This window comes from Dendropsophus ebraccatus, chromosome 1, assembly GCF_027789765.1.
Source record: "Dendropsophus ebraccatus isolate aDenEbr1 chromosome 1, aDenEbr1.pat, whole genome shotgun sequence".
In the NCBI taxonomy this organism is placed as follows: domain Eukaryota; kingdom Metazoa; phylum Chordata; class Amphibia; order Anura; family Hylidae; genus Dendropsophus; species Dendropsophus ebraccatus.
This window is the reverse complement of record NC_091454.1, coordinates 216779108-216791882: the sequence shown is the minus strand read 5'-3', so window position 1 is coordinate 216791882 and position 12775 is coordinate 216779108. Positions and strand designations below refer to the sequence as shown.

The following is a 12775-nucleotide window of genomic DNA, read 5'->3' as shown; positions in this document are numbered from 1 at the left end:
AGATTTTTTTCCCCACAGTTTTTCTAAAATTTAATGGATGAAGGATACCGAGTAAACAATTTTTTGTGAAATTGGTCGTTTTGATGAATACTATTAATAACTTGTCTCTTTTTTTCCCCCTTTTTTCTGGTTCTATCTTTCTGTTTCCTTCAGACTTTCCTCAATTCTACAACACTCTGATGCTGGGACCTCCATAATTCTGTAAACTCCCCATCCAGCATGCCCTCCTCTTCCTTCACCCCTTTTCTTAACTCCTCAGTCCCCACCTCATCCTCATCTCCAGGTTCGTCATGCCAACTGGACGAGTCGTACAAGCACATCTTCCTGCCGACCTGCTACCTCATCACCTTCCTGCTCAGCTTGGCGTTAAACTCCATTGTCCTAACGCGATGCCTACGCCGACCTTGGAACCCTTCATTGGTCTATATGTTCAACCTGGCACTCAGTGACCTCATGTACAGCTTGTCCTTGCCCTTCCTTATTGCCAGTTACATCTCTCGTGACCGATGGGTGTTTGGAGACCCTATGTGTCGTCTGGTTCGGTTCCTCTTCTACTTCAACCTTTACTGCAGTATCTTCTTCTTGACATGTATCTCATTCCACCGCTACCTTGGCATCTGCCATCCCATGCGTTCCATGAGACTGGAGACTATGCGTTGGGTAAGGGCAACCTGTCTACTGGTATGGGCCGTAGTGTTTGCGATGACCTCACCTATACTTCTGTTTGCTCGTACCGGACCTCTTGAAGGCCCAGAAGACATATTGACCTGTTGGGACGATGCTCTAGATGCGGATCTGCAACGTTACATGCCATATGGACTCTTTCTACACGCAGCAGGCTTTTTCTTGCCCTTTTCACTGACTGCTTGGTGCTATTCAAGAGTGGTGCGCACCCTCTGCCGGACTCTTCGTGGAGGCGTTGTACCAGGGCCAGTGCCAGGAGTCACTCAAAGACGCAAGTCCATCCGGACCATTGTCACCATTACCCTTCTTTTTGCTTTGTGCTTCCTACCTTTCCATATCACCCGTACTATTTTCCTGACAATGCGGGCCGGTGGCGCGTCTCTAGGTGGATGTCGTGCCTTAGGAGTGGTGGCGGTCTGCTACAAAGTAACCCGGCCTCTGGCCAGTGCCAATTCTTTTCTTAACGCCCTACTCTACTTTCTGACCAAGGAGCCTTGTGGTCGAACCCTGAGGGGCAAGAGAGAGAAAGAGCAAATGGGTAAAGGGGACAAAAAGAGACCCAACAAAAACGAACAACCCTGGAGTAACTTTTACCCACAATTTCCTTGAAGATATTGCCGTAACCTAAACTTTTTCAGACATGGTGAACATTACAAGAGTTGAGTTGGTTATTTGTTCAAAATCTTGGTGACAACCAGTATGGCCACCATTACAGCTGTCACAGTGGGTGTGTTTACTCAATTGTCCAAGGGTCCTAAATGGGAATGTGCTATAGGTGCATTTATAGAGGGGTCAGAGGGGTAAACAATGCACCTGGGCCCAAAGGACTTTGCACATAAGACATAGGTAGTGGTAGGTACTGGCCCAGGAATGTGCCAATACGGAATTACACATACTTTACCATTTAGGAAACTACCAAGGCTGTGACATCTCCAGTGGTGCCTGTACTGATGGCAATTTTGGTTGTCACCCAGATTTTCCAAAGTTTTTTTATTCAAAGAATTATTTACAGTTTTGTTTTGTTTTTTTGTGGGGTGGGGCGCTCCTTAATATATTATACTACTATTTATCACAATGGACTAAAGAAGAAGATGTATATTCCGCAACAATGGGAAAGTACCGGTAACATGAACGACACGTAACCCTTGTATAGGCCACCACAACCTCTTCTGATGGCTCTTCTGGCGGCAAAGACTTATTTTCTACACTGGCCCAACCTAGAGAAGTCCTATTGGTATGGGATACAAAGTTTTCCTACTTTGCAACCTTCTGTATGTTTTTTTTTTTTTTCTTAGCAGCTGTTAACTGTCAATTGTATTTAAACAATGCAAACATACAGGGAAACGGGATTTTCTGTGCCCAACTGTGTTTTATTAAATAAAGATCTCACTGTATGTAAAAAAAAAAAAAAAAAAGTCGGCTTTGATACAGAAACCCAAGCTGCTGGTAGTTGAGTTTAAAAAGACTCTGTCAGTAGGTTTATGGTGTCCTTTCTAAGGGTAGTGACAGAGATTCTGAACAGAATGATGTATCACTTAGATTGTTCTATGCAGCTGATTAGGAGATATCCGCCTTAATAACATGGACAATAAGTAGTCCTCTCCATTATGTGCATGAGCCCAGTAGTCCTAGATATTCATGAGAAGCAGAAAACTCCACCCACCAGTTGCTGATTGGCAGTTATCTATCCATGCTGTGTATAGGCAGTAACCTGTCAATCAGCATCTGGAGGGAGGGGGGAAGGGGTGTGGCAAGAATCTTATTCTCCTGCATATTAGGAGAACGGCTAAACAAAATTTTACAGGTAATCCATTGAACTGTTCAGCATTTGTTCAGCATTAGTTTACAATGCCCTCATTTAAGGCAGCATAAACCTAATGACAGATTCCCTTTAAGTAGTCACTAGGCATTACCCACTACTAGATTACGCTAGACACTAGTGTCACACACTGATGCCACGCTAGCTGTATGGTGTACCAGTTCTGTTACCTGCCATCATCTGTTGTGTTCCATCCTTCTTGTGAACCGTAAAAGGACTGACCTTAGTACTTTGCCTATATGTAACATGACATCCTTGGTTTACTGGAAGTCGGGGTCATAGTTTACTGGAAGTCTACAATGATTTCCTATCTAGTTATGTATTAATGGCAGACCCTTCTATACTGGATACAGTCACATTCCCGGAGCCTTAAAGGGATGTGTATAGGGGACTTTTACATATAACATAACTCTTTCCATTAGGACAAAGATTCCCTGACACAACACCATAAGGGGGTCCCCGTTACCTGGAGATGTTTTATACCGAGGTTATACAGCTTGAAAGGATGAGGTCTGTAGAGATCCATTTTCTGTTACATTGCTCTAAATTGGCCACTAGAGGTCACTGTTTTAAAGGAGTTCATAGCAAAGACAAATAAAATATAATAATATATTAAAAAACAAAGCTAAATAATTCATAGAAAACATATGACTGTAAACACATAGGTGAAAATCATCCTTAAAGGGATTGTCCCTCTAATAACTGGGGATAACTGTTATTGGAAGGGGTAAAAACGATTTCTTTTAAGTCAACTGGTTTCAGAAAGTTATATAGATTAATAATTTACTTCTATTTAGAAATCTCCAGTCTTCCAGTACTTATCAGATGCTGTATGTCCTGTAGGAAGTGGTGTATTGTCACCAGTCTAACACAGGGCTCTCTGCTGCCACCTCTGTCCATGTCAGGAACTGTTCAGAGCAGGAGAGGTTTTCTATAGGGATTTGCTGCTGCTCTGGACAGTTCCTGACATGGACAGAGGTGGCAACAGAGAGCACTGTGTCATACTGGAAAGAAAACACCACTTCCGCAGGACATACAGCAGCTCATAAGTACTGGAAGACTTGAGATTTCTAAATAGAAGTAAATTACAAATCTATATAACTTTCTGAAACCAACTGATTTAAAAAAAAATTAAAAAGATTTTTGCCTGAGTACCCCTTTAAAAGAAGGAGACCAAACCCAGGAAGTCCCAGTCTTTTGTACACTCACAGACATGGCTTGGTATTGATTGACAGCCCTTCCTGAGCACGCATGGAGTGGGACAAGCCTTTACTGTGCATGTGTACAGCTGCTGGGCGTTGACAGTCAGTAGAAGAGAATCCTGGGGGTGCTCGCATTGTATGGTCAGCTCTCCTATCACACAAGACCACACCCTCTGTACCCACACAGTGACATTATACATAACAGAGAGCATTGCCTCCTGGTAAGCTGCAGAGCTGATAATATAATTAGCAGAAGGTAATAATAGAATTAGCCTAAGGTAACTGCCCTCAGTTGATATACAACCTGCAGGATGAACAGGCGTCTATCCTTGTGTGCACAAAGGACAGGGACTTCCTGTGTTTGGTCTCTTTTTGAACAGAGAAAAGACCAAATATCAGCGTGGAGGGAGCATGGAGCACAGTTTGGCCATAACAATGATTTAAACATAGAAAACTTGAAAGTGTACCTGTCATTTTGAAAAACCTTTGACATTTCATAGAGACAAGTGAAAAGATTTAATCGGTCCAGGTCTGAGTGTTCACACCCGTACCAATCGTGAGAACGAGGGCTCCCCACTCTGTGTCACGTCATATTAGTCGGGCTCCATAGACTGGCAGACGGAGCCTGACTGATCATGTGACACGGCCGAGGACCGTGCTTAGCTGTCTGTCATTAAAGGGGTATTCCAGCGCTACAAAAACATGGCCACTTTCTTTCAGAGACAACACGACTCTTGTCTCCAGCTCAGGTGCGGTTTGCAATTAAGCTCCATTCACTTCAATGGAACTGAGCAGCAAAAACCCTGCCCAAGCTGGAGACAAGAGTCATGTTGTCTCTGGAAGAAAGTGGCCATGTTTTTGTAGCGCTGGAATACCCCTTTAATCGCTTAAATGCTGCAATCCATAGCGGTTGCGGTGTTTAAAGGGGTACTCCAGTGAAAAGCTTTTTTCCAGTAATTGAAACACATTACAAAGTTATAACTGTAATATGCTTCAATCACCTATCTGCCCCCCTTCCCTATCTTTTCCCCCCCTCAATCCCCCACCAGGAAGTGAAGTAAACTCATTCTTACCTAATGACTGTTGACCCCAGGCTTTTCTGTGGCAACCATTTTGTGACAATGACATCATCAAGAGGGAGGCGGGTCTAAGCCCTGTTAAGACCCGCCTCTTTGTCTCTCTTTGTCACATGAGTTTGCTCAGCTCTGATTGACTGAACAAGCTGTAAGCCATTTAACAGTTCTACAGAGTCAGTTAGACATCACAGGAGACGAAGTGCATCATGGGAAAGCCCAAACCTGGAAGTGAAGAAAAAATAAAGACATCGACTGGAGCTTCAGGGACCTGCAAAGAGCGAGAAATTCAAACGGAGACAGACTCAGGAGGGATGGTAAATGTAAAAACTATGTTTATGATTGATTCATTGTTTTTTTTTTTTTTGGCGCCGGAGAACCCCTTTAAGGAAGTGAGTGACAGGATAAGTACCTGTCACTGACTGATCGGGATGCTACAGGGGTCCTGATAACGTTTAAATTACCTCCTTAGCCATCATAAAAATATATAAAAAAATAAATAAACAAACATGATATATCATAGTGTGCAGAATTGTCCGATCTAATTACATATTACAATATTGTTCCCGCACGGTGAACGGCGTAAATAAAAGGAGGGAAAAAACACCAAGATTGCAGATTTTTTTTAAAATTATATATCAGAAAAAAATTAATAAAAAGCAGTCAAAAATTTTCTTTTACACCGATATGATACTAATAAAAACTAGAGATCATAGCGAAAGAAATGACACCCCAGCCAGCCCTGTAGGTGGAAAAATAAAAGCGCTATGACTCTTAGAAGAAGGGGGGAACATTGCTTCATTGTGACCTGGACATTCGGGCATCAATGACCTTCGGTCATAGACAGTTATACTATGCAATGTGGGGAGAGAGGGGTTAATAGACAGTTATACTGTGCAGTGTGGTGAGAGAGGGGTTAATAGACAGTTAGACTGTGCAGTGTGGAGGAGAGGGGTTAAAAGACAGTGTGCAGTGTGGAGGAGAGGGGTTAAAAGACAGTTATACTGTGCAGTGTGGGGAGAGAGGGGTTAATGGACAGTAATGCTGTGCAGTGTGGGGAGAGAGGGGTTAATGGACAGTTATACTGTGCAGTTTGGGGAGAGAGGGGTTAATAGACAGTTATACTGTGCAGTGTGGGGAGAGAGGGGTTAATAGACAGTTATAACATGCAGTGTGAGGAGAGAGGGGTTATTAGACAGTTATACTGTGCAGTGTGGAGGAGAGGGGTTAATAGACAGTTATACTGTGCAGTGTGGAGGAGAGGGGTTAATAGACAGTTATACTGTGCAGTGTGGGGAGAAAGGGGTTAATAGACAGTTATACTGTGCAATGTGGGGAGAGAGGGGTTAATAGACAGTTATACCATGCAGTGTGAGGAGAGAGGGGTTATTAGACAGTTATACTGTGCAGTGTGAGGAGAGAGGGGTTAATAGACAGTTATACTGTGCAGTGTGGGGAGAGAGGGGTTAATAGACAGTTATACTGTGCAGTGTGGGGAGAGAGGGGTTAATAGAGTTATACCATGCAGTGTGAGGAGAGAGGGGTTAATAGACAGTTATACCGTGCAGTGTGAAGGAGAGGGGTTAATAGACAGTTATACTGTGCAGTGTGGGGAGAGAGGGGTTAATAGACAGTTATACTGTGCAGTGTGGGGAGAGAGGGGTTAATAGACAGTTATGCCATGCAGTGTGGGGAGAGAAGGGTTAATGGACAGTTATACCATGCAGTGTGAGGAGAGAGGGGTTAATAGACAGTTATACTGTGCAGTGTGGGGAGAGAGGGGTTAATAGACAGTTATACTGTGCAGTGTGGAGGAGAGGGGTTAATAGACAGTTATACTGTGCAGTGTGGAGGAGAGGGGTTAATAGACAGTTATACTGTGCAGTGTGGAGGAGAGGGGTTAATAGACAGTTATACTGTGCAGTGTGGTGAGAGAGGGGTTAATAGATTGTTATACTGTGCAGTGTGGGGAGAGAGGGGTTAATAGACAGTTATACTGTGCAGTGTGGGGAGAGAGGGGTTAATAGACAGTAATACTGTGCAGTGTGGGGAGAGAGGGGTTAATGGACAGTTATACTGTTCAGTTTGGGGAGAGAGGGGTTAATAGACAGTTATACTGTGCAGTGTGGGGAGAGAGGGGTTAATAGACAGTTATAACATGCAGTGTGAGGAGAGAGGGGTTAATAGACAGTTATACTGTGCAGTGTGGAGGAGAGGGGTTAATAGACAGTTATACTGTGCAGTGTGGGGAGAGAGGGGTTAATAGATTGTTATACTGTGCAGTGTGGGGAGAGAGGGGTTAATAGACAGTTATACTGTGCAGTGTGATAGGGAACAGCTCTCCCTATATTACAGAGCAGCAGTAACCCCTTCTCACCACAGTCCAGCAGCAATTACCATTAACCCCTCACAGTCCAGAAAGATGGATGTCTGGTTACTCTTCAATGACCCCAGTGCAAACAAAAAAGTGCAATCTATGATACAACTATTAACCCCTCTATAACCACAATCCATGATACAACTATTAACCCCTCTATAACCACAATATATGATACAACTAATAACCCCTCTATAACCACAATCCATGATACAACTATTAACCCCTCTATAACCACATCCAAGCAATATAACTATTAACCCCTCTATAACCACAATCCATGATACAACTATTAACCCCTCTATAACCACAATCCATGATACAACTATTAACCCCTCTATAACCACAATCCATGATACGACTATTAACCCCTCTATAACCACAGTCCATGATACAACTATTAACCCCTCTATAACCACACTGCATGAGACAACTATTAACCCCTCTTTAACCACAGTCCATGATACAACTAATAACCCCTCTATAACCACAATATATGATACAACTATTAACCCCTCTATAACCACAATCCATGATACAACTATTAACCCCTCTATAACCACATCCAAGCAATATAAATATTAACCCCTCTATAACCACAGTCCATGATACAACTATTAACCCCTCTATTACCACAATCCATGATACAACTATTAACCCCTCTATTACCACATACATGATACAACTATTGACCCCTCTATAACCACAATCCATGATACAACTATTAACCCCTCTATAACCACAATCCATGATACAACTATTAACCCCTCTATAACCACAATCCATGATACAACTATTAACCCCTCTATAACCACAGTCCATTATACAACTATTAACCCCTCTATAACCACAGTCCGTGATACAACTATTAACCCCTTTTTAACCACAGTCCATGATACAACTATTAACCCCTCTATAGCCACAATCCATAAGACAACTATTAACCCCTCTTTAACCACAATATATGATACAACTATTAACCCCTCTATAACCACAATCCATGAGACAACTATTCACCCCTCTATAACCACAGTACATGATACAACTATTAACCCCTCTATAACCACAATCCATGAAACAACTATTAACCCCTCTATAACCACAGTCCATGATAAAACAATAAACCCCTCTATAACCACAATCCATGATACAACTAATAACCCCTCTATAACCACAATCCATGAGACAATTATTAACCCCTCTTTAACCACAATCCGTGATACAACTATTAACCCCTCTATAACCACAATCCATGATACAACTATTAACCCCTCTATAACCACAATCCATAAGACAACTATTGACCCCTCTATAACCACAGTCCATGATACCACTATTTACCCCTCTATAACCACAATCCATGATACAACTATTAACCCCTCTATAACCACAATCCCTGATACAATTATTAACCCCTCTATAACCACAATCCCTGATACAATTATTAACCCCTTTACATTTAAGCAATATTAACATCATTTAACCCCTCCTTTATTGGATTGCAGAAATACCACTATTATCCCAGAAGTAAAGCGATGTATGAGGAAGCCTTGCAGTGGACTTTATCCCCTGAGCAATATAATGCAGGGAGCAGGGAAAGTGTATGAATATTCGTGGAGTTGTACTGACACAGCCGCACGGTGAAAGAATCCACTGCAAAGAAAGTAGCGCAGTACCTGTAATCACCACTAGGTGTCACCTCTTGATGCTACTCATTGCTGACAGATGTAATATACCTATAGCAGTACATAAAGATGTCAATATATAACCTCACAGCTGCTGCTATATGGTGTATCCAACAATTCCATAAGATGCTTATTGACTTTGATAAAGTACTTTGGAGCTTCTTACATGGCATTGAAGAAACATGTAGACCAGGGATGGGGAATCTTGGCTCTGCAACTGTTGCAAAACTACAACTCCCATTAGGCCTGGACAGCCCAAGCTTTAGCTTTAGAAGATGAAATGCCTGCCTGCTACTATAAAGTAGTCACATAATTATATCTCTCCCTGCTTGTGCAGTTCTGTCCCTTGTTGCTGCTGAATCTGATGCACTGGGGATGAGACAATGAGATAAGAATCAGCTGCCTGCTGGTATATGGTCCCTTACAGCGGTCCAGCTGCCCTACCGACTTCACAGAATTATAGCTCTCCCTGCCTGTGCAGTTCTGTCCCTTGTTGCTGCTAAATCTGATGCACTGGGGATGAGACAATGAGATAAGAATCAGCTGCCTGCTGGTATATAGTCACTTACAGCGGTCCAGCTACCCTACAAACTTCACAGAATTATAGCTCTCCCTGCCTATGTAGTTCTGTCCCTTGTTGCTGCTGAATCTGATGCACTGGGGATGAGACAATGAGATAAGAATCAGCTGCCTGCTGGTATATAGTCACTTACAGCGGTCCAGCTACCCTACAAACTTCACAGAATTATATCTCTCCCTGCCTATGTAGTTCTGTCCCTTGTTGCTGCTGAATGTGATGCACTGGGGATGAGACAATGAGATGAGAATCAGCTGCCTGCTGGTATATAGTCACTTACAGCGGTCCAGCTACCCTACAAACTTACTGCACAGAATTATAGCTCTCCCTGCCTGTGTACTTCTGTCCCTTGCTGTTGCTGAATCTGATGGACTGGTAATTAGACAATGACATGACACTTAGCTGCCTCCCATAGACTCTCATTATGACAGGGAGGCTGGCAAAATTCTGCCAGTTTTGCTCCATGTGAACGGAGCCTCAAGTCATCACTTATGGTACTTTTACACGGAGCGATAATTCGCCCGATTCGCACGATTAACGATTTTGAATGAACGATGTTTCTTTTATAACGATCAGCGTTTAGACGGAATGATACAGCGCTCGGAAAATTCGCTATGCGATCGTTTTGCGATCGTTTAAGCCTATCTCACACATAGGTGAAATCGTTGAAAGACTGTTTACACTGAACGATCTGCGAATTTTTTGCAAACGATCAACGATGATTTGAGAACATGTTGACAGATCAAAATAAACAATTTATCGCTCGTCGTTTCATCGTTCGCTGCGTTTACACGTACGATTATTGTTCGAATTCGATCGTTGTCGTGCAAATTCGAACGATAAATCGTTCCGTGTAATAGGACCATTACAGCGGTCCAGCTGCCCTGCAGACTTACTGCGCTAAATCCTCATCTCTCCCTGCCTGTGCAGTTCTGTCCCTTGCTGTATATATGCTGATGAGATGGAGATGAGACTGAAATTGGCCACTGCCAAGATGGCGCCAGCTTATATATAGCCTGTGACTTCACCCCCTAGTGTCACCTGATTGGCTATGGTGTATTCCCGCCATCGCCAGACATCCTGGTCATGTGATCTCCCCTTCTTCTTCCTGGTGTCCCGCTCTGCAATGTAGCCAACGCCATTTTGACGAAGTCTCAGTTCTTCTCAGAATCTACTGAGCGTTTGTAACTAAGCCTAACGTGTGTGATTCTCTCTGCTGAGATGTTGCATTTAAGCCTATTTTGTGTGATATAATCTGTTGAGCTATGTATCTAAGTCAGTCATGTGTGATACCATCTGTTGAGATGCTGCGTTTAAGCCTTTTTCTATGCTAAATTATCTGTTGAGCTGTGTATCTAAGCCAGTCATTTGTGATACTGACTATGGAGATGCTGTATTTAAGCCTACTATGTGTGATGCTGTCTGCTGTGTGGTGTATCTAAGCCTATTATGTGTGATGCTGTCTGCTGTGTGGTGTATCTAAGCCTATTGTGTGTGATACTATGTACAGCTGTAAATCGAAACCAAACTGTCCGCTGAGCTACTGTATCTAATCCTAATATGTGTGATATTGTCTGCAGAGCCATGAATCTGTTATGTGTGATACCCTTGGCTGAGCGATGTATCTAATCCTAACGTGTGCAATATTGCCAGCGGAGCCATGAATCTAAGCCAGTTGTGTGCGATACTGTCCGCTGAGCCACTGTATCTAATCTCATCATGAGCGATATTGTCTGCCCAGCTGTGAATCTAAGTCTGTTGTTTGTGATACCCTCTGCTGAGCGATGTATCTAAGCCTGTCAGGTGTGATACAGTCGTGTGGCTGGTGGATGTGTGAGTCTTTGTCTCCTCGGGCTGGGTGTGCCGTGTATACGTGTGTGTGCAGTTATGTGCAGCCTGTCAGCGAGCGGCCACCATGCCTGCATTGGGTGGGAGTCAGCAGGGGGAGGCGCCCTCCTCCTCCTCCTCCCCCCTCCCCCTCTCTCTTCTCACTTGCAGAGTAAATTCATCTTGCTGGTGGAGGCAGCAGATTCAGCACGTGCGCTCGGAGAGGGAGGGAAAACTTAATGGCTCTATATACGTTTATATATACACCCATAATATGCAGGAGGCATGCTGGGAAATAGGGGGAGCGAGCCTCCGTGTCTGAGTGCCAACGTATATCTACATGTGTACAGCACGCATTGGCCCCAGGACACACAGAGGTGCCAGCCATCCGGAATATTCTGTATATACATAATATAATACCGCAAACTATACCGATATACAGCACACACCGGCCCCAGGACACACAGAGGTGCCAGCCATAAGGAATATTCTATATATACATAATATAATACCGCAAACTATACCGATATACAGCACACCGGCCCCAGGGCACACAGAGGTGCCAGCAATCCGGAATATTCTATATATACATAATACAATACTGCAAACTATACCGATATACAGCACACCGGCCCCAGGGCACACAGAGGTGCCAGCAATCCGGAATATTCTATATATACATAATACAATACTGCAAACTATACCGATATACAGAACACACCAGCCCCAGGGCACACAGAGGTGCCAGCAATCCGGAATATTCTATATATACATAATATAATACCGCAAACTATACTGATATACAGCACACACCGGCCCCAGGGCACACAAAGGTGCCAGCTATACGGAATATTCAATATATACATAATACAATACTGCAAACTATACCGATATACAGCACACACCGGCCCCAGGGCACACAGAGGTGCCAGCAATCCGGAATATTCTATATATACATAATACAATACCGCAAACTATACCGATATACAGCACACACCGGCCCCAGGGCACACAGGGGTACCAGCCATCTGGAATATTCTATATATACATAATATAATACCGCAAACTATACCGATATACAGCACACACCGGCCCCAGGACACACAGAGGTGCCAGCCATCCGAAATATTCTATATATACATAATATAATACCGCAAACTATACCAATATACAGCACACACCGGCCCCAGGGCACACAGAGGTGCCAGCAATCCGGAATATTCTATATATACATAATACAATACTGCAAACTATCCCGATATACAGCACACACCGGCCCCAGGGCACACAAAGGTGCCAGCCATCCGGAATATTCTATATATACATAATATAATACCGCAAACTATACCCATATACAGCACATACCGGCCCCAGGGCACACAGAGGTGCCAGCTATACGGAATATTCAATATATACATAATATAATACCGCAAACTATACCGATATACAGCACACACCGGCCCCAGGCACACAGAGGTGCCAGCCATACAGAATATTCTATATAAACATAATATAATACCGCAAACTATAC

General features: G+C 43.3%; 1 protein-coding gene across 1 annotated transcript; it reads left to right on the top strand.

Moving 5' to 3' along the window:
• Positions 1-219: 219 nt before the first annotated feature.
• On the top strand, positions 220-1293 carry LOC138799082 (P2Y purinoceptor 4-like). The gene has a single exon (XM_069979889.1). It carries the CDS (start codon positions 220-222, stop codon positions 1291-1293), a length of 1074 nt encoding a protein of 357 aa, XP_069835990.1.
• The last annotated feature ends 11482 nt before the right edge of the window (positions 1294-12775 follow it).